General features: G+C 54.3%; 2 protein-coding genes across 5 annotated transcripts; one reads left to right on the plus strand and one right to left on the minus strand.

The window, feature by feature from the left end:
• Positions 1–160: 160 nt before the first annotated feature.
• Positions 161–20,948, minus strand: GAPDHS (glyceraldehyde-3-phosphate dehydrogenase, spermatogenic). Its single transcript, XM_030913137.1, has 11 exons — positions 20,351–20,948; positions 8,457–8,586; positions 7,054–7,150; positions 6,774–6,880; positions 3,027–3,117; positions 2,828–2,946; positions 2,408–2,489; positions 1,943–2,094; positions 1,612–1,774; positions 468–565; positions 161–380 (listed from the first exon to the last, which is right to left on the minus strand). Exons 3-11 carry the CDS (start codon positions 7,111–7,113, stop codon positions 308–310), a joined length of 945 nt encoding a protein of 314 aa, XP_030768997.1. The 5' UTR covers positions 7,114–7,150; positions 8,457–8,586; positions 20,351–20,948; the 3' UTR covers positions 161–307.
• On the plus strand, positions 16,635–21,719 carry SBSN (suprabasin). Of its 4 annotated transcripts, none has more exons than XM_030913138.1 (5): positions 16,636–17,620; positions 17,783–18,502; positions 20,204–20,269; positions 20,372–20,416; positions 21,546–21,719. In XM_030913138.1, exons 1-5 carry the CDS (start codon positions 16,703–16,705, stop codon positions 21,567–21,569), a joined length of 1,773 nt encoding a protein of 590 aa, XP_030768998.1. In that variant the 5' UTR covers positions 16,636–16,702; the 3' UTR covers positions 21,570–21,719. The 4 variants fall into 4 exon arrangements, with proteins under 4 accessions (XP_010367597.1, XP_030768998.1, XP_010367595.1 ...); XM_010369293.2 differs by having other exon boundaries at positions 16,638–17,077; positions 18,269–18,502; positions 21,546–21,718; XM_010369294.2 differs by having other exon boundaries at positions 16,653–16,990; positions 18,269–18,502.
• The last annotated feature ends 209 nt before the right edge of the window (positions 21,720–21,928 follow it).

Genomic DNA, 21,928 nt, shown 5'->3' on the forward strand with positions numbered 1-21,928 from the left:
TCTCGCTACCATCGCTGTCTCTGTCTCCCGAAGTGGAACCCGGCTTGGTGTCAAGCGCGACCCCTCGCCCGTGGGCGCAGAAGATCGAGTAAGGGTGGGGTGGGCCTCAAACCCGGATCAGAACCCGCCGTGACCGGCGCAGAAATACGAGACGCAGCTGTGAGCACTGTTTTTTATTTCACCATGGACCCAGCGGCGTGGGGCGTCCGCCCCGGGTGCCCTTCCTCCCCCGGGCAGCCAGATGCAGGAACGGGAGGCACATGTTCCGTCCCTGGCCCCTGGGAAGGAAAGGAGGGACCTTTCCGTTTCACTTGTCTCGGCAGAACATGTAGCGGAGGAGGTCGACCACCCGGTGACTGTAGCCATATTCGTTGTCGTACCTGTGGAGGAGGGATTGGCAGGCTCAAGGGGGTTCCTTCCGACCACCCCTTAGTTCCCCTGCAAGTCTCCAGCTCCTTTCCCCTTACCATGAAATGAGCTTCACGAAATTGTCATTGAGCGCAATGCCGGCCTTAGCATCGAAGATGGACGAGTGGCTATCACCGACGAAGTCCGTAGAGACGACCTGGGCGTCAGAATTTCAAAGATAAGTGTGTCCGGCAGAGCAAGGACCTCCAGGAGCTGACAGAGCTCTTAGCTCTATCGCCCATCCATGCACTCATCTATATTTGATGTAGCCCTACTGTGTTCAGTCTCTGGGGACAGGGACCAAGGCACTCTACTGGGGTCTGACCAAAGGGCACAGGTCACAAACACCCTCATGCTGTACCAGTACATCCCTTTCCTAGGAATAATGCAAGCATTTGGAATGGGCCAGTATGGAGGGCCTCTCTGAGGGGTGGCCATGAGCCTGGGTCTAGATGACTAGGAAGATCTCACTGGCTCTGGCCCTCAACACAGTGTCTGAGGTGGAAGGAGCTGCAGGAATGGAGAACCTGAGGGTTTTAGCCCTAGTGTCATGAAAGGCCACAGGAGTGTTTCACTCCTGAAAACGGGTGATGCAGTGTGATTCCATTAAAACAAAAGATCCTGGTGACTGTGGGAAAGTGGACCTGCAGGAGTTAATGCAGGGAGACAGCACCAAGGTGGACATACAGGGGTCCACCATGACCATGGCATCCACTCCTCACAGAGAAGGCGCACCTGGCCATGGCCTGGCCCTGAACAAGTATTGAAAAAAATGAGAACTGTTTTGTTCACTAAGCATGTATTGGTCACCTGCTGTATGCCAGGTTGGAGCCACAAAAGTGAAAATGCAGCCCCTAAATCCCTGTTTTCTTGGAATGCACACACCATTGGGGTCAACAGTGACTGACAAGAAATTTCAGGAGGGAATAGGGCCACAGAAAGAACATCTTTTGAGGGGATGCCTTGCTGAAGAGGGAGGTTGAAGTAGAGACTTGGAGGAAGTAAGGACAGACTGTGTGGTCATCTGGGGGGGCAAGCATTCCAGACCAAAGGAACAGCAAGTGCAAAGGCCCTGAGGCAGGGAGATCTTCCTTCCCGCCCTGCAGTTTCTGTCTTGACACATTGAGAGCAGCTCCCTGGCAAGTGGAAATCATGTCCCTCCCCAGAGGTCTCTTCCCAGGGTCTCCTCTCCTCAGCCCCTACCTCATCCTCAGTGTAGGCAAGGATGCCAGCCATGGGCCCCGTGGCTGCTGCTTTTATAGCCTCCTTGATGGCTGAGTAGGGAGCAGGCTGGGCGAGACGGCAGGTCAGGTCCACAACAGACACATCTGGGGTTGGTACCCGGAATGCCATCCCTGTCAGCTTCCTGGAGAATCCCCCATGAAGAACAGGAGTCAGAACTTAGGAATGTTGCCCTCCATTTCCCCTTGCCCTGTGGCCGGGCCAGGCTCCTGCTTTCCCCTTAAGGACTGAGGGCCAGTCCAGTCCTCCCGGGGTATGCCCCCACCCTGGTTGCAGCTCCTTGTCCTCATACCCTTTGAGCTCTGGGATGACTTTGGTCACGGCTTTCGCAGCCCCAGTGGAGGCTGGGATGATGTTCTGGTGGGCACCCCGCCCATCTCTCCAGGCCTTCCTTGATGGCCCATCCACTGTCTTCTGGGTGGCCGTGTAGGAATGGACTGTGGTCTTGGGGAAGAGAAGGACCAAGATGAGGCCTTCGTGCTCCTAAGCTCCCATACCTCTTTTTTCCAGGACTAGGGTGGTGGCCTAGGTGTGGAGACTGGTGGGGCCACCAGCACAGACCACAGGAGGGGATGTGTTCAGGCCAGGGTCCAGCCTTGCCTGAGGGTTATACAGTGTTTTAAAAGACTTCTGCACTGGTGGGCCTCTCCTCCTGAAACCAGTCTCTCCCTCTTAACTCCATACAGTAAGCAAGGCCTGGGAAGAAGAGGTTGGGGTTTCCCTGCCATCCTGCCCCAGCCCCTCATCCTCAACTCACCATCAACCCTTCCACAATCCCAAATCGCTCGTGGATGACCTTGGCAAGGGGGGCCAAGCAGTTGGTGGTGCAGGACGCGTTGCTGCAACAGCCAAGGTGTGCACAGGCACTGTGAGGTGAGTTGCAGAGCCACCCCTCCACCCTTACCCCTCTTGGGGTATGCACGCAGACTTGGTTTTGTGAAACGTCAGGATGAGGGTGAGAGGGATCTGTGCGGACACCGTCAGACTGAAGGAGGCACTGAGATGCAGCTGGGGAGGCTCCCCAAGCTTGTCCTCCAGAAGTCATGCGTTTTTAGCAGATAGTTTCAGGAAGGAGAAGCAGAAGCCAGGAGTGACCAGGAATCCAGTGGGGCTGAGAGTGGAGAGGACGAGTCTACCCTCCCTTCCACACATTGCAGGATGTCACTGGCCCCCTTACCTCACAATGTTCATGGAGCCAGGGTTATAGTTGTTTTCATTCACACCCATGACGAACGTTGGTGCGTCCGGCGAGGGCGCGGAGATGACCACACGTTGAGCACCTGCTGAGATGTGGTCCTGGGGAGGAAGCATGGGTGTCAGGTGCTTCTGGCGCCATCATCCCCCCAGCTGGCCCTGGACACCTCTCCCCGGCTTACCGAAGCTGCCTCTATGGAGAGGTACACGCCTGTGGACTCCACCACGTAGGGGCTCCCGACATCCCTCCAGGGGATCTGTTTGGGCTCCTTGCTGTGGGGTAGTGGCAGGGCTGAGTCAGTCTCCCCTGCTTGAGCCCCACCTTCATAGTCCACAGCCTTCACCATTTGAAAGGCTGAGCAGGTGCCAGCCCACCTGCAACCACCTGCATCTCCCACCCACATACTTACTTGCTCCAGATGGGCTCCACTCCGCTGGCCTAGCTTTTCACCACTGCCCCACTTCGGACCACCTTCCCTTTGTTGGTTGCACCACCTCTGCTATGCCTGGATACAGGCGGTGACCTCCCCAACTCAGCCCTCATCCTCCTCAGAGGCGCCAACCCTGACTGCTGTCAGCCAGCTCAGACCCTTTCTCCGTATGCTGCCCGGGATGTGGACTCTGTGACTGTGAGGCCTGCCTGGCTGCTTTCTGGTCCCCAACCCCGACAACCTCGCCACGAACCCTCCTAGACCCTCAGTTCCTGCAAGAGGAAGCTGGCTGCCAAGGGCCAGGAGAGTCCCTGAAAACAGACACTGCCATTAAAGAAAAAGCTCCCGGAGGACACCTGAAGCCTGAGGCCGCCTTGGGGCAGCAGTGGCTCATGGTTTACATTAGAAAGGTAAGTAGGGGGAGGTTTCTGGTTTCCTGTTTTATAAATTTACGTTTTTACTTGGTATTTTGACAGACGTTTGTATTTGAAGCACATTAAACATCTAGTATTGCCATTATCTACTTGGCTTTACAAATAAGCATTAAGTGAATAAACTGTATTCCGCTTTCTTCCTTCCCAGGTTTATCACGAGTAACCGAGTGCTTTCCTTCTGTGATTCTCGGTCGTGTCGGTCTGTTTCTTTTGCCCTTGAGCCTGCTCCCCTCAATGAGGGATTCAATCAATGTTTGTGGGGTTTGTTTGTTTGTTTTGAGGCAGGGTCTTCCTCTGTCACCCAGGCTGGAGTGCAGTGGTACAATCAGAGCCCACTGCTGCCTTGATCTTCCTGGCTCAAGCCACCCTCCTGCCTTGGCCTCCCAAGCAGCTTGGGACTACAGGCGCACACCACCATGCCCAGCTAAATTTTAATTTTTTTTGTAGAGATGGGGTCTCACTTTTGTTTCCCAGGGTGCTTTAGCACCCCTGGGCTCAAGTGATCCTTGGCCTCCTACAGTGCTGGGATTATAGGTGTAAGCCACTGTGCCTGGCCTCATGGGTTTTCTTTGTTTATTTGTTATGTTTTGTTTTGTTTCGTTTTGTTTTTGAGACAGAGTCTCACTCTGTCACCCAGGCTGGAGTGCAGTGGCACGATCTTGGCTCACTGCAACCTCCACCTTCCAGGTTCAAGCAATTCTCCTGCCTCTGCCTCCTGAGTAGCTGGGGTTACAGGCGTGCACTACCACACCTGGCTAGTTTTCTTGTTGTTTTTTGTATTTTTAGTGGTCATGGGTTTTTGCTATGTTGGCCAGGCTGGTCTCAAACTCCTGACCTGAGGTGATCCTCCCACCTCAGCCTCCCAAAATGCTGGGATGACAGGCATGAGCTGCTGTACCTGGCCTCATGTTTTTTTTTTTTTTTTTTTTTTTTTTTTTAGCCATTTTATACATGTTTACTGAACACCTATCATGTGCCCATATTCTAAGTGCCTTACCTGTATTAAACTCATGTAATCTTCATAACCCAATGAGGAAGTGCTACCACTGTCATTTTTTGCATTTTTTTTACTGCTATCAGGGCGGAGGGGAGTGAGAGGGAGAGCCTGCTGGAGTGCAGGTGGCTGGCCCCAGCTCGTGTCTGCACTCCTCCTTCCACTGCCTGAATGAGTGAATGAATCGGCCGCCCCGCAAGGCCATAGTACATGGTTATCCTCTTCCTGTCTCTTGCTCTGTCAGTCCGCCTTCCATCATCTGGCCCAACTAGCTCTTCTCAGCTACCCCCCTTTCCTGCCTTCCAAATTCAGGACACTTCCGATTCCTCTGCAGCAATTGCTGAGTTGGCCTGAGGCAAGGAATGTGCCCCAGAAGACCCCAGGCCCTCCCCAAGGCTGCCATGGGCCCCAGCCTCCTGCCCACTGGCTGTTTTGAGGATTCCATTCATTCATTCAAAGGAAGTTCTGAATGTCTACCAGGGCCTGTACATCCTAATGCCAGAGCAACTGTGGTGGCACCAGTTGACAGAGCCCTCCCTGGAAGGCCATGGCCTTGTGGGAAGTGCCCATTTGAGTGTCCACAATCACGTGTTCACTCCACTCGTGCTCCCAGCTACTGCTGTGGTGCGTTCCCCATCACAGTGGGGAACTGAGGCTCAGGCAAGTTTGGTCCCTTGCCCAAGGTCACCCAGCCAGCTAGCGGCAGCACAGGTCAGAGTGCAGGCACACAGCTTGGCTTGTGCAGCCCAACAGTGCAGGAATGGAGAGGAGGCTGGAGGGGCGGGGAACCGCATTGCATTGCATGAGTGACCAGAGAAGGCAACACCCGGGTTGGGGCCGTGGATGGAGGGGGCAGCTAGGTGGGGAAGGGGGATGACTCCAAGTGGCAGGAATGGTGGTGGCCATGTTGAAGTCTGCATGATAACTACGGTGCTGGAGTTGTTTCTGCTGTCTTGATTTCAAACTTGGATTAAGCAGCTTTCTTCCATTTTCACTGACTCTCCAGTCTCTGCCCCCTGCCCGCAAACTTCCTGCACCCATCCCTGCTCCTTTATCTCTCACCCTACCCCCAGTAACTGCAAGGAGAAGGGCTGAGATTAGATCTGTGGGGAGGGGCGCTGGGGAGGCTGCAGACCCTGCCTGGGCCAGGACAGGGTTCACTAGTGTGCCTGTATGTGCATGTGTGCGTGCCTGTGGGTGTGTGTGTGTAAAAGCCCCAGGCAGCCACAGAGCCAGGTGTGGCTAATAGTTTACATTAGAAAGGTGAATGTCAGCCAAAAATAAAATTCTAAGCTCTCCCAACTAACTGAATGTAGCCCTTCTCTCGGCCCAGGGCATTCTAAAGTAAACCTGAAACACTGGTTCAGGCCGTGATGGGAATGGATGTTCGGATGTTCGCACAAGCCTCATTATACCTTCCTCCCTTTGGATTTCAGGCACAGTTGACCAGCAGTGGTCAGTGGGAGCTGAATAGGTGTGGGGTTGAAGGGAAATCAAGAGTTGAGTTCTGGACATGTTGATATGCCCCCAAGAAAACATACAAATGTGTGTTAAAGCAAAATGTGATGGCTCGTGCCTGTAATCCCAGCACTCTGGGAGGCCAAGGTGGGAGGATTGCTTGGGACCAGGAGTTTGAGACCAGCCTGGGCCAAATGGCAAGACCTCGTCTCTACAGAAAATTTGCCAGGTGTGGTGGCTTGTGTCAGCTACTCGGGAGGCTGAGGTGGGAGGATCACTTGAGCTCGGGAGGTCTCATAGCGGTGAGCTATGATTACACCACTGCATTCCACACTGGGCAAGAGAGTGATACCTCGTCCCTAAAAAAAATAAAAATAAAAAGCATTCTTGAGTACAGTGAGACATCTTTTTAGATTAGTGCTTCTTAACCATTTTAGGGGTGAAGGACCTATCTGAGACTCCCCTCTTCAAATTAGTACCTAGAGGCATGCACATGCAATTTTGGGGGTGGTTTCAGAACCCCATGTGAGAGGCTGGAATCCCATTTTAGCCACCTCCACATCCCCTGTCTCAATATGTCACAGCCGTGCATCAGACAGATGCTCTCCTTACCACTGGTAGACAGAGATCTCATGGTTGTCCACGACCAGCTGTCCATTCCTGAATTCCACACTTCCCTTGTATCGGCCGTGGGTGGAGTCATACTTAAACATGTACACCTGTGGGGGATGGAATGGCTCCCAGTCTTAGGGTGGCAGGGCGAGGATCCCTAGAGAGTCCCCTCTTTGGCGAAGGTCTCACATTGCAGCTGAGAGCCTTCCATACAGCTTCCCTAAGCCCCCTTCCCACCCTAGTCCCACCCTGCTGTTCCTGCCCCCTGCCAGCTACTGACCATGTATTCTGGGTCAATGAATGGATCATTCACAGCCACCACCTTAACACCCTTCTCCATGCAGGCGCGCAGGACCAGGCGACCGATGCGTCCAAATCTGGCCGGGGACAGACAGAGGAAGGGATGGGAGAGAGGGGGTAATGGCGAGGAGGCTGGTTGGGAATCCTTAATCCAAGGGAAGAAGGCAACCACCTCTGTGCCAGCCACGGTCATCTCTTGCTAAGATGACCTCACCAGCCCTTTCACTGCTTTTTCAGCTCCCTCTCCTAATCTGTTCCCTAACCCCTATTTTTTTTTTTTTTTTGAGACGGAGTTTAGCTCTTTTGCCTAGGCTGGAGTGCAGTGGTGCTATCTGGGCTCATTGCAACCTCTGCCTCCTGGGTTCAAATGATTCTCCTACCTCAGCCTCCCAAATAGCTGGGACTACAGGCGTGTACCACCACACCTGGCTAATTTTTGTATTTTCTATAGAGACGGGGTTTCGCCATGTTGGCCAGGCTGGTCTCGAACTCCTGACCTAAAGTTGATAGACCTGCCTTAGCCTCCCAAAGTGCTGGGATTACAGGCCTGAGCTACTGTGCCTGGCTCCTAACCCCTATTCTTAACCTTGTAGCTGGATGGATCTTTTATTTTTTCATTAAACAATTACAAATTTTTTTTTGTAGAAACAGGGTCTCGCTATGTTGCCCACACTGGCCTCAAACACTTGATCTCAAACTCCTGGTCTCAAAGGATTCTCCTGCCTTGGCCTCCCAAAGTGCTGGGTTTACAGGTGTGAGCCTGGATGGATCTTTTAAAGCTTCAAGACAGATTACATCTCTTGGCATGAAAACATCCACGACTGTCCATTAGTAAAACAAGATCCACATTCCTCACTGTGGTGTAGCAGCCCCCCGCTGGGCTTCCCACCGGCCTCCCTCCTTTTCCCTTTGCTTGGTGGACACCAGCCACTGTGACTTCCTGGCTGTCCCTGAACACACTGAACTCGCCTCTGCCCCAGAATCATTGCTTGTCCTGCTGCCTGGAAGACACCTTCCCCAGCAAGGTGTCCTGAGAGCTGGCTGCACCTCATCACTCTGATCCAACTCCAATGACACCTTCTCCCTGAGGCCTTCCCTGATCACTGGCAGAGGCTGCCCTCTCCAGCCTTACTTTTCCACTGGGTTCTACGCTGTTCCCAGCACACTCTACTGAACAATGTCATTTCTTTATTTGATTACTGTCTTCCCCACCAGAATGTGGGCTGAGCATGGGGCCCTGTCTGCCTTACTCCGGGCTATTTCTCCAGGGTCGTCGGAATGAAAGCATTGATGGGGGCCAATGTGGAGGTGCCCCCAGTTAGCAGCCAGAGGAAGGGCTGGGCTCTAAGGCTTCAGACTGATCAGGGGCTGGAGTAGACTCACCCGTTGATGCCCACAGTCAGCTCCCGGGGCACATGGTGATGTGGCGGCGGTGGCTTTATTTCATCCCTGACTGGTGTGGGCTGGGGCTCTATTTCAACCTTGGGCTCAGGTGGAGGCACTGCTCCAGTCACTATGCGGGGGAAGGGAGGGAAAATGGGTTGCCCGGCCACCAAAGTGAAAGAGAACAAACTGTCTTTGCTGCCCAGAGTCTGTTGCTGGTTCCTTGCCCCTAGTGACTAACCATTTAGCCCAGTGTTTCCCAAACCCACTTTCTCTACAGAATAAACTTGTTTAAAATATCAATCCCAAGGGCTCTTTCCTGAGATTCTAATTCACTGGGTATGTACTTTCGTTTTCTTTTTTTTTTCCCCCGAGACGGAGTATTGCTCTGTCACCCAGGCTGGAGTGCAGTGGCCTGATCTCGGCTCACTGCAACCTCCACCTTCTGGGTTCAGGCGATTCTCCTGCCTCAGCCTCCCAAGTAGCTGGGATTATAGGCACCTGCCATGGCGCCTGGCTAATTTTTGTATTTTTAGTAGAGATGGGGGTTTCACCATGTTGGCCAGGCTGGTCTCGAACTCCTGACCTTAGGGGATCCACCCGCCTCGGCCTCCCAAAGTGTTAGGATTACAGGTGTGAGCCACCGCACCCGGCCTGGGTATGTACTTTCAACACAGATTGCTTGGGGTGACATTCTCTGTGCCTCAGTTTCCTCCTCTGTAAGGGGAGATAATAGTACTTTTCTTAGAGGGTTGTTGTGAGGATTAAATGAGGTAATACATGGAGTGCTTATGCCCAAGCCCAGGAAATGTTTGACATGCATTAGTATTTTGGAGATTGTTCCCCGAACTTGTCCAATAATTGATTTAGCCCAGTGGTCCCCAAGCTGTTCCAATGATAGGAATCATCAGAGTGGCCAGGCGTGGTGGCTCAAGCCTGTAATCCTGGCACTTTGGGAGGCCAAGGTGGGTGGATCACTTGAGGTCAGGAGTTCAAGACCAGCCTGACCAATGTGGAGAAACCCATTCTCTACTAAAAATACTGTCATCCCAGCTCCTAGTGGGGCTGAGGCAAGAGAATCTCTTGAACCTGGGAGGCAGAGGTTGCAGTGAGCCGAGATTGTGCCACTGCACACTAGCCTGGGCGACAGAGTGAGACTCTGTCTAAAAAAAAAAAAAATCACCTGAGGAGGGCTCTTCCTAGAAAAATTGGACTCCGTAGGTCTGTATGGAGGCCCAGAAATCCTGTTTTTAGTAAGCACTCCAGGCCAGGAGCAGTGGCTCACACCTGTAATCCCAGCACTTTGGGAGGCCGAGGTGGGTGGATCACCTGAGGTCAGGAGTTCGAGACCAGCCTGACCAACATGGAGAAACCCTGTCTCTTCTAAAAATACAAAATAAATTAGCCCAGGTGTGGTGGCGCATGCCTGTAATCCCAGCTACTTGGGAGGCTGAGGCAGGAGAATCGCTTGAACCCGGGAGTAGGAGGTTGCGGTGAGCCGAGATTGCACCATTGCACTCCATCCTGGGCAACAAGAGCGAAACTCTGTCTCTCTCACACACACACACACACACAAATAAGTAAATAAAATAAGTACTCCAGGCATTTCTTATCCCCAGGGAAGCTTAGAGAGTGCCGTGTATCATACTCTGTGAAGCCCATGGAAGCTCGCCTTGGCTCCCACCTCTCCACACACACTGCCACTCCCAGACTGCACTTACAAACACCTGTGCCTGGAGGTAGCAGCCACCTGAGCTACAGAGGAGGGCTTGAGAAGAGGGGAGAAGTAGAGACTCAGGGGTCCTGGTGGCAGAGAGTTTCAAGCTGGAAAGTCAAGCCTGGCTCAGTCCACACAGACCTGCTGCTCTGTGGACTTGAGCAAGTTAATGAACCTCTCGGGGCTGATCCTCCACGTTGGGGCTGCTGTGAGGGCTCAGTGAGATCTTGAGGCCCACACATAGGAGCTGATTTTAATAGAGGAGGGAAGTCTGATCCTACGCAGATTCACGAGGAAAGGGAGACAGCAGAGGGTAGGTAGAGAGGGGCTGGAAGGGGATAGTGGGAGTCCAAGTTTTCGTCACCACATCAAAGGCGTTTGGGAGGTGGTGGGGCTGGGAGCTGGGGGCCAGCTGGCCTGTCTGTCTCCCTGACCTCTCCCTGCTGCCACAGACCTTGTGGCCTGAGGCTGGACTATGGGTGTTTCCAGTGGCTGTCCAAGTTCATGAAGGTGTTAGTGTTTATTGGTGAACTTGAGGATGTTAGAATCCCTGGGGGTTGTTTCTGCTATCGGAGGAAGGGGATTTGTACATCTGGTTCAGGGTGGGAATCTGAGCCCAATGGGTGACCTTTCCGAAGAAAACTCAGATGCTCCTCCTCTCTCAGCACCCCCAGCCTTGCACTTTCTTCCCCTCCACTGTAGGGGTGGGGTCCCTGGGTTGGAGAAAAGCCTGGGGGCTAGCTGGGTGCTGTGCCGAGCTCCTCACTGCTGCCCTCCCACTGAATCCCGAGAGGCATGCGCTATAAACCCACTTTACAGAGGGGAAAATGAAGCCCGAGGCCGCGGAGCAGTGATGCGCGGGGCAGGGGTTCAAGTCTCATGGCTGTTATGGCTGCTAAGCCTGTCTGCTCCTATGTCTTCCAGGGTCTCCTGGACCCAAGCCCTGCGCCCATCCCGGCCCCACCTACCCCTGCGACCGCCGCCCGTGGGAAGTGAGGGAACAGCGTGGGAATGGGGACAGCCCACCCGGAAGACCCGGTTCCTCCGGCTAAAATGACTGCGTGTATGTGTGTGTGCGCGCGTGCCGCCCTAGTTGAGAGACTAACGAAGTAGTTTGCCCTTTCTTAACCTCTGTTGTCCGCTCTGCAAACTGCGGGCACACATTGGCCTTCTCAAGTGGTGGTGAGGCTTCCCTGAGCTCTCGCCTGCGAAGTGGTCAGTACGTCCCCGGCAAGGTTGCAAGTGTCCTTGTTTTGTGCATCACAGGGAGGGCAAAGCCCACCTCACGCAAAGCGCCATGAACATCACTTTTACGTGGAAGCCCAGCACCCCTGGGTTCTCCATAAGCCCCTCCTAAGCCCTCCCACTTTCCGCCACTTTTAGGCTGCAGCCTCCGATGCGCCCTCGTTTCTGCTCCTTCCACCGCGTGATAGCGGCGCAAAGCCTACCCAGCCCTGGGGGCGGAGGCCCGGTCTCCCCGCCATCGCGGTAGACCCCACTCTGCCAGCACAGTGGCGGGTGTGGAGGGAGGGAGGGCAGACGATCCCCTTGTCCCTAGATGGTGCACACGCCAGGAAGGGCGGTCGGGATGCGGCACAGGTGTGAGGGTGCAGATGCTCCCCACTACCCTTTCCACCCCTCCCCCGCGTCCTCCGCTGCTTCCCTTACCCGGGCACGGCTGTCGCAGCAACTGGACAACAGTGACATTGGTGAGGACGATGTCTCGCTTCGACATGGCCTCTTATAAGGTTATAATTGGCCTGGCTGCCCTGGGACCTGCCGCGATGTTACTGAGGTGCGTGCGGAGCGCCAGGGCTGGTGGATCCGGGGCTTCTTGCCGTGATGTCACAGTGCCCAGTGATGTCACAGTACCCAGTGACGTCACAGTATCCAGTGACGCCACCCAGGAGGCGGTGCCCAAGCCAGAGGCCTGAGACCACCACATCCCATCCCCGTAGAGGCATGGGACGTCAGCATGCTATGCACCACCGTTCCATGGCCACGCACTGCTGTCTGGAGTGGAATCCCACTTTTTAAAATTATCATTTGTTTATTTATTTTGAGACAGGGTGTCACTCTGTCTCCTAAGCTGGAGTGTAGTGGTGCAATCATGGCTCACTGCAGCCTTGAACTCCTGGGCTCAAGCAATCCTCCCGCCTTGGCCTTCTGAGTGGCTGGAGCCACCAGCTCCAGTGGCTGCAGCCACCACGGCAGGCTATTTTTGTTTTTTATTTTTTTGTAGAGAGAGAGTCTCACTCTTTTGCTCAGGCTGGTCTAGAACTCTTGGGCTCAAGTGATCCTCCCACCTCAGCCTGCCAAAATGCTAGGATTACAGGAGTGAGCCACCACACCCAGCCTGGAATTCCACCTTTTACACCGTTCCTGAAAGCCTTTTCCTCTTCTCCGTCTCCTGAAGTACACAGGCTCCATACTGTTCCTTGGCTTCTCCCCCGGAGTGACTCTAGCTGCCTCCATATGCCTGGAAAACCCACCCAGGGCTTCCGTTGGCTGCCTCTTGGTTTCCCACTCTTTAAGAGAGGCTTTCTAGACTCCCCATCTAAGTTCCCTCCTTTCTCTGTCACTGTCAGCCGTCACCCCCTTCCCCCCAATCTCTGCCCATCTTCCAGGAAGCCTTGTCTGACTTCTCCATTCTGGGTTATGTTCCAATGTGCAAAATTTCTCTAGGGCTACACTGTCTATGTTTTTATTTTCCTTAGAGCACATGTCTCTCTAAAAATTGTTTTCTTGCCAACTGTCTTTGCCAACCAGACTGTAAGCTCTGAGAGACCAGGGACGTCATCTATATCACTTCTATATCCCATTGACAAGAAAAGTGTTTGGCACTTAAAAGGTGTTTGTGAGCTGGGTGCAGTGGCTCATGCCTGTAATCCCAACACTTTGGGAGGCCGAGGTGGGAGGATCACTTGAGCCCATGAGTTTGAGACCAACATGGGCAACGTGGCAAAACCCTGTATCTACAAAAAATAAAAAAATTAGCCAGGTGTGTTGGTGCACACCTGTCGCCCCAGTTATTAGGGAGGCTGAGCTGGGAGGATCACTTGAGCCTGGGAGGTCAAAGCTGCAGTGAGCTATGATTGTGTCACTGCACTCCAGCCAGGTGACACAGCAAGACCCTGTCTGAAAATCGGAAAAAGACATTAGCCCAATAAACTATGCCTGAATGAATAAATGTCAATTCCTCAGGTTTCATCTTATTGCTAATCTTTTCTTTTCTTTTTTTTTTTTGAGACAGAGTTTCTCTCTTGTTGCCTGGGCTGAAGTGCAATGATGCGATCTTGGCTCACTGCAACCTCTGCCTCCTGGATCCAAGCGATTCTCCCACCTCAGCCTCCTCAGTAGCTGGGACTACAGGCATGTGCCACTACACCTGGCTAATTTTTAGTAGAGATGGGATTTCACCATGTTGGCCAGGCTGATCTCAAACTCCTGACCTCAGGTGATCCATTTACCTGGGCCTCCCAAAGTGCTGGGATTACAGGCGTGAGCCACCTTGCCCGGCCCTGATTGCCAATCTTACCACACTCTTCACGTCACATCTTCTGGCAGCACCCATTCTTTTCCTTGTAGCTTTTCATGTAGTTTGTCATGATCTATTGATTGGTTTATTTGTTCTATGTCTCTCCCTTGGGCTCTAAGCCCCTCACAGGGCTCCTGTTCTTGTTTGTTTGTTCACAACTGTGCCTCCAGCACTTAGAACAACACAAAGAACAAGTGGACAAACAGCTCCCTCCCCTGCAGCCCCGGGGTAGGGGTTTGCTTGCACCTCAGTGACTCACAGGCAGGCACCCTCACCTGCACAGCAGGTTGACACGCAGCTGTGACCAAGATTCAGGGGGAGTCGGGGTTTGCACCAGGAAGGAGTCACCATCCCAGAGAGGGATGGATGCAAGAAGGGGCAGAATGACATAACCTCTTCCTTCCACCAACATCCATGGGAAATTCATTTGCCAAGCACCTGCCATGGGACTGGGGCAGGGTGAGGTTCTCCTTCTTTGATAGCCTGGGAGAAGAAAGTAAACTGGGTGTACAGGTGAGGAGGTTTTAATGAACCGAGACCAAAACACAGATGATTAATTAAACAAAGGGGGCTACATTTTGGTGTACAATCAAGGAGGTGAAAAATATAACATTGACAAAACCAGGATTAAAAAAGGGCTGATTTTGGCTGGGTGCAGTGGCTCACGCTTGTAATCCCAGCACTTTGGGAGGCCGAGGCAGGTGGATCACCTGAGGTCAGGAGTTTGAGACCACCCTGGCCAACATGGTGAAACTCCGTCTCTACTAAAAATACAAAAATTACCCAGGTGTGGTGGCGTGTACCTGTAATCCCAGCTACTCAGGAGGCTGAGGCAGGAGAATCACTTGAACCTGGGAGGCAGAGGTTGCAGTGAGCTGAGATCACACCGCTGCACTCCAGCCTGAGGGATAGAGCGAGACTGTGTCTCCAAAAAAAACAAAAAGAAGATGGAACATAGTTCAAAGGGGGAGAAACCCCACCTCTTGATCTCCGGGTGGATTAGGATTCTGACACTCATCACCCACGCTTCTCTGCCCAGCCACCTCCTGGTGTGGGAAACTCCATCATTTCGGCCCTGGACCAGGGCAGAAAAACCACACCTGAGTTTGCCCAGGAAGTTTCCCTGGAGTGTGAAACCGGGGAACAGATTTGATGAACTCAAGCTTGGAGAGGTGGCACACTTAGTCACCCTCTATAGGCAGAGCCCAGAGAAGGCAGAAGCTTCTGAGTATCTGTCCTGGGATGCCTGTCTTTGGGTGGAGTCAAGTGTCCAGGAGCTGGAGAGGAACCCTGGGTCCTCTGAGGGGAGTGGGCCTTAGCACCCTTGTTTGAGCAAAGCCTGAAAACACGAGCAGATTCTTGCCACACCTGGGCACCCACACACATAGCTCTGCCACCTCCAGCTGCTCACACCCTGCACATTCCTTCCTGCCTGGCCTTCCCACCAGCAATCCCACCTCCACCCCTCTCTCAGTCTCTCCCCTTGGCACCAAAACCCAAATATCTTTCACCCTTGCACCCACTGTAGCCACCCACTGGCTCTTGTTCTGGTCTTAGCCTCCTCCACACTGGCTCCTAGATCCATCTGCTGCCCGAAGCCTGCCCACCACCACCTGCCCTTCCTTCCAATGCCTTTTCACGCCCAAGGTCAGACTCTCAGCTGTTTCCCCTCCAACCTGAGCCAAAATGTCAACACTTGGAGCTTCAGGTTGGGGCTTAGGAGGGCCCATGCAGGCAGGGCAGGAAGGGTGAGCGCCTGGCCCCAGCCCAGGTTCTGTCTCACAGGCTCCTGCTGCCCCGGGTCTTCAGCCCCTCCCTGTGGCTGCCTCGACCGGCTTTTCAGGAGACACTGCGTCCTGTTCCAGCTCATGCCAATCAGCCCCCTGCCCTTGCCCAAGGGCTGGGAGGCAGGCGGTCTGGGTTCTGTGACAGGAATGGGATCCCCCCTCCAAAATCCGCGACACTCCCCAAGAGACCCTATGCTGTCCTGGCAACCCAGGCACCCTTCCCTCCAGCACTCTGTGAAACCCAGATTTGGGCTTGGAGTCTCTTCCCTTGGCTTCCTTGAATCCATCCATTTGTCCAGTCCATAAATATTTACTGAACCCCAGGCAGTGTTCAAGAAGCTATGAATATAGCAGTGACCAACACGACCAATTTACATTCCTAGTAGGTGAGACAGGCAATAAAAAATAAAGATAATTTCAGAATTTTTTTTTTTTTTTTTTTTTTTTTTGCTGTGAAAACAAAAGGGTGATACTACAGAGTATATAATTAATGTCATGTTATGGTCAGGGGAAGTTTTCTTTCAAAGTTGGCATTTAAGTCAAGTATGGATGAGGAGGAGCCAGCCATGTGAAGATCTGGGTTCTGCATTCTAGGCAGAGAGAGGAGCATGTGCAAAGGCCCTGCAGCAAGAATGAGCTTGGTTTGTTTGTGGAACAGGGAGAAGGCCTGTGTGGCTGGAATAGAATGAGTGAAGGGCAGGGGCCGGCCCACAAGAATGAGGTCTGATAACTCCCTCAAACCCCCTAGGGTTCTTCCCTCTCCAGACAGTGCCTCCCATCATTGTAGCCCCTCACTGCTGGGGGAGCTGGAGGCTTAGATGCCTGCGAGGAGTGAGGTGTTGAGGAATCCCCTGCATCCCAGAGAGTGTGGAAGGTTGGTTTGAGAGAGAGGAGGCCTGGACAGTGGGTGAGGAATGAAAAGACGAGGTGGTTGGAAGGGCAGACACCCATCTCTGGGGTGGAGGGCAAGAAGCAAAGATGCCAGAGTTCTTCTCCATCCATGACTCACCCTCTCTTCCTCCTCCTCTCCATTGCTCAACTCCAAATCTCCCTGGGAAACACCTCCTTGACTGAGGATCAAGTCAGTGCCTCACAGGGGTAATTGAGTCATGAAGGGTGGAGAAGAGGGCTAGAGGGAGAGAGAATAAATAGCAGTGTGGCTTCCCAGGCTCCTCTCTGCATCCTCCCCGACCTTCCCAGCAATATGCATCTTGCACATCTGGTCAGCTCCTGCTCCCTCCTTCTGCTACTGGGGGCCCTGCCTGGATGGGCGGCCAGCGATGACCCCATTGAGAAGGTCATTGAAGGGATCAACCGAGGGCTGAGCAATGCAGAGAGAGAGGTGGGCAAGGCCCTGGATGGCATCAACAGTGGAATCACACACGCTGGAAGGGAAGTGGAGAAGGTTTTCAACGGACTTAGCAACATGGGGAGCCACACCGGCAAGGAGTTGGACAAAGGCGTCCAGGGGCTCAACCACGGAATGGACAAGGTAGCCCATGAGATCAACCATGGTATTGGACAAGCAGGAAAGGAAGCAGAGAAGTTTGGCCATGGGGTCAACAACGCTGCTGGACAGGTTGGGAAGGAGGCAGACAAACTGATCCACCACGGGGTCCATCACGGGGTCAACCAGGCGGGAAGTGAGGCAGGGAGGTTTGGCCAGGGTATCCACCATGCTGCGGGGCAGGCCGGAAATGAGGCAGGAAGGCTCGGCCAGGGGGCCCACCCAGCTGTGGGGCAGGCAGGAAATGAGGCAGGGAGGTTTGGCCAGGGGGCCCACCATGCTGCAGGGCAAGCGGGAAATGAGGCAGGGAGATTTGGCCAGGGGGCCCACCATGGTCTCAGTGAGGGCTGGAAGGAAACAGAGAAGTTTGGCCAGGGAATCCACCATGCTGCTGGTCAGGTTGGGAAGGAGGCAGAGAAGTTTGGCCAGGGGGCCCACCATGCTGCTGGTCAGGTTGGGAAGGAGGCAGAGAAGTTTGGCCAGGGGGCCCACCATGCTGCTGGTCAGGTTGGGAAGGAGGCAGAGAAGTTTGGCCAGGGGGCCCACCATGCTGCTGGTCAGGTTGGGAAGGAGGCAGAGAAGTTTGGCCAGGGGGCCCACCATGCTGCTGGTCAGGTTGGGAAGGAGGCAGAGAAGTTTGGCCAGGGGGCCCACCATGCTGCTGGTCAGGTTGGGAAGGAGGCAGAGAAGTTAGGCCAGGGTATCCACCATGCTGCGGGGCAGGCCGGAAATGAGGCAGGAAGGCTCGGCCAGGGGGCCCACCCAGCTGTGGGGCAGGCAGGAAATGAGGCAGGGAGGTTTGGCCAGGGTATCCACCATGCTGCTGGTCAGGTTGGGAAGGAGGCAGAGAAGTTAGGCCAGGGGGTCCACCATGCTGCTGGTCAGGTTGGGAAGGAGGCAGAGAAGTTAGGCCAGGGGGTCCACCATGCTGCCAGTCAGTTTGGGAAGGAAACAGAGAAGCTCGGCCATGGGATCCACCATGGGGTTAATGAGGCCTGGAAGGAAGCAGAGAAGTTTGGCCAGGGAGTCCCCCATGCTGCCTCGCAGGTGGGGAAGGAGGGAGACGGAGTGGTCCAAGGCCTCCATCATGGCATTAGTCAGGCTGGAAGGGAGGCGGGGCAGTTTGGCCAAAACATTCACTCCGCAGCAGGGCAGGCTGGGAAAGAGGTAGACACAGCAGTCCATGGTGTCCAACCCGGGGTCCACGAGGCCGGGAAGGAGGCCGGGCAGTTTGGCCAGGGAGTTCACCATACCCTTGAACAGGCCGGAAAGGAAGCAGACAAAGCGGTCCAAGGGTTCCACACTGGGGTCCACCAGGCTGGGAAGGAAGCAGAGAAACTTGGCCAAGGGGTCAACCATGCTGCTGACCAGGCTGGAAAGGAAGTGGAGAAGCTTGGCCAAGGTGCCCACCATGCTGCTGGCCAGGCCGGGAAGGAGCCACAGAATGCTCATAATGGGGTCAACCAAGCCAGCAAGGAGGCCAACCAGCTGCTGAATGTAGGTGAACAGGGATGGGGAAATGGGGGACGGGGGGTTGGGGGAGGGAAAGATTAAACCCTTGGGACATTTGGGGGGTCCATGTAGTCTTCGTTTGGTGAAAGAAGCTTGGGCAGCTATATCACTGTGCTTCTCCCCCTTCCCCATCTCCCTTACAGAGGAGCTGGTGGTAGCTGGTCAGATGGGGTGAGCCACCTTATCTGCAAAGCATGTATCAGACAGGGTGGCGGGCACCCCGTCCCACCTTCAGGGAGCTGCCCTCCTGGTTAAGAGGGCCTCAAGTGGGGACTGTGAAGCCCTTCCTGGGGAATGGGAAACAGTTCCTGAGATCAAGATCTAGTATAGGCACTCAATGCAAAGGCATTGAGTGTGGAGAAAACCTGGTGAGGAGAGTGAGCATGAGGAACAGCTTTTGCAGATGAGCCTTGGCCTGTGCAATCTCCATAACTACCCTCTGATGTGGTCAAGATGAGGCTGCTGGCGCCCTGATTCTCAGATAAGGAAACAAAGGCTCAGAGAAGTTAGGGGACGTGCCAAGGTCCTGTGGCTAGTGCCCAGCTTTGGCGGAGGGCAGGCCAGGATTTTCTTCCCCTACACTGCCCAGCCAGGAGAGTTTTTCTGGAAGGTTTCTCTCACCCATTTATGTAGAGGGAACAGAGGCCGGGTTCAGTGGCTCATGCCTATAATCCCAGCACTTTGGGAGGCCGAGACAAGCTGATCACTTGAGGTCAGGAGTTCAAGAGCAAGCCTGGCCAACATGGTGAAACCCCATCTCTACTAAAAATACAAAAATTAGCTGGGTGTGGTGCCGGGCACCTCTAATCCCAGCTATTCAGGAGGTTGAGGCAGGAGAATCCCTTGAACCCGGGAAGCGGAGGTTGCAGTGAGCCAAGATCGTGCCATTGCACCCCAGCCTGGGCAACAGAGTGCGACTCCGTCTCAAAAAATAATAATAATAAAATAAAATATGTAGAGGGAACAGAGACTGGAGGCAGGCAAATAGCACCACTCACAACAGAACAGACACCAAGAAGGGAGCATGGGGAGCAGGAGAGGGTGGACTTCTGTGCGCCCTCACTCTCCAGGCTCCATAAGGGGTCCTGGGATCTGCAAGATGTGACTGGCTCCAAACTCAAAGCCCAGAGCCACATCGGCCGCCAGACAGAGCCAGGGTGGGGAGGAACGGTGCAGTAGAGGAGTGGGAATGGCAGGCTGCAGGGTGCCACGAGCAGAGGTGCACTGTGGGAGTTGGGGCTCGCAACAGCAACCGGGGTTGGGGGCGCTGCTGGGGTGCATGGCTGAGTGTCTGGGGCTGGGTTAAGGACAAGGATCAGGGGAGTTAGGGATGCGGCTAGACAGGGCATAGAAGAGTAGATTTGAGGTCAGGGCTGAGGTGAAACTAGGTCCTGATAATGGCATGGGTCCTCTACCTTCCCTTTCCACCAGCCCCTCCTCCGTGACTGAGGGCACTTTGTTAAGGAAATTAAAAGGGGCTTTGGGGAAGAAAAGGTAGCAGGAGGCAGAATGCCCACGGGAGCATGGGCTTTGAGTTTTCTTCTGGATAGTGAGAAGGCAGTGGGTTAAGCTGTGCCTCCCACCCCAGCCCCAGTCACCCTGGAGGGGACCAGGTCACTGGGGAAAGGGAACTGGGAGACCCCCGGGATTAAGGGTTTGTAACAAGAGTCTGGGCTTTGTCCACAGGGCAACCATCAAGGCGGATCTTCCGGCCATCAAGGAGGGGCCACAACCACGCCGTTAGCCTCTGGGGTAAGTGCGGACTCCAGGGTAGGGGAGAGAAGGCCCCTGGGAGTTCCTAGCATGGCTGTGGGTCGGACGCTGGAAACTGACCTTCTTGTCCTTGGATTGCAGGCCTCGGTCAACACGCCTTTCATCAACCTTCCCGCTCTGTGGAGGGTGAGTGCCACGCAGTGTCTCCTTTCTGCTCTGCGTCCTGATAGACACTCTCACCCCGACCCCTTCCCAGTGTCTATTGGACCCTCCAACCTGATACCCAGTCCTGGGCTTCCCTCTCTCCACCTGCTCCCTCCCCTTTGCACCCTGCCCTCATCTTTTGGGTGCTTTTCATTTCCACCAAGGCAAACACCAGCTGGCAGAAAACACCTCAGGGGCCCTGGTGCCCCTGGGAGCCAGGGAGGGGGGAGGGGCTGCTGACTGTGCTCACTCCCTCTCTCTCCCTGTCCTCATTCCTGACTGACTTCCCTCCTGTCCCCACCCTGCTGCAAATGCCTTTGCTTCATGCTGAGAGGAGGAGCCTGTGCCTTTGTCCTCTCCCTGGTGCAAGGTCACCCCAGTGTAGAGGCTCCTGTGGAATCCTTGTTCCCACTTGGGGCTCAAAGTAACCTCCTGACTTTCTTTCTTTATTTTAATTTATTGAGACAGAGTCTCACTCTGTCTCCCAGGCTGGAGTGCAGTGGCGCAATCTCAGCTCGCTGCAACCTTCACCTCCTGGGTTCAAGTGATTCTCCTATCTCAGCCTCCTGAGTAGCTGGGATTACAGGTGCGCGCCAACATGCCCAGCTAATTTTTGTATTTTTAGTAGAGACGGGGGTTTCACCATATTGGCCAGGCTGGTCTCGAACTCCTAATCTCAAGTGATCCCCCCTTCCTCAGCCTCCCAAAGTGCTGGGATTACAGGCATAAGCCTCCGCACCCACGCTTTTTTTTTGCATTTATTATATCTGCTGCCTGAGACTGGGTGCAGGCCAGGGTGAGGGTGTGTCATGGAGGAGGAAGGCCCACCCTTGTGTATCCCGGGCTATGGGGGCTGCAGAGCATCCTCTGAGGCTAAACACACGAGGCTTGCTGGTTCCTGCAGAGGCCCCAGCCCCTCTGGCTGCGGGGGCTGGCTTCCTCGTGTTCTTACGTTTGAATGCTGTCTTCCTGAAGCTGTTCGTCAGAACATAACTCCGGGGCCAGAGCAGCCAGTGCCCCTTGCGCTTCTCCTGAGGGGTGGGGCTGAGGTCTTAGGCCCTCGTCATGACTGTGGACCCAGCATTCACCCTGCTCTCCTTCTCTCTTCCAGAGCGTCGCCAACATCATGCCCTAAATGGGCACCCGCCCTTGCTGGGAGACTAATGTTGCCGTTGTCACATCAGCTGACATGACCTGGAGGGGCTGTGGGTGGGGGACAGGTTTCTGGAGTCCCTGAAGGGGGTTGTACTGGGATTTGTGAATAAACTCGATACACTATGCTGTCTCATCGTGGTCCCCTGGGCTCCCTAAGCAGGGATGGACAGGGAGGTGGGAGGGGCTTGTCTTTTCTTGTTACTTTGCTGAAGGAGTCGGGGTGTCTGATACACAGGGTGGGTTGAGCTGGAGATTTCAGGCTGATCAGCCGTAAAAGGGCAGGTAATGGGGGCAAACTACACTTTACTGGGGCGCAAAGATTCGTGCTGGCTACTGGCA

This window comes from Rhinopithecus roxellana, chromosome 12, assembly GCF_007565055.1.
Source record: "Rhinopithecus roxellana isolate Shanxi Qingling chromosome 12, ASM756505v1, whole genome shotgun sequence".
NCBI classification, from domain to species: domain Eukaryota; kingdom Metazoa; phylum Chordata; class Mammalia; order Primates; family Cercopithecidae; genus Rhinopithecus; species Rhinopithecus roxellana.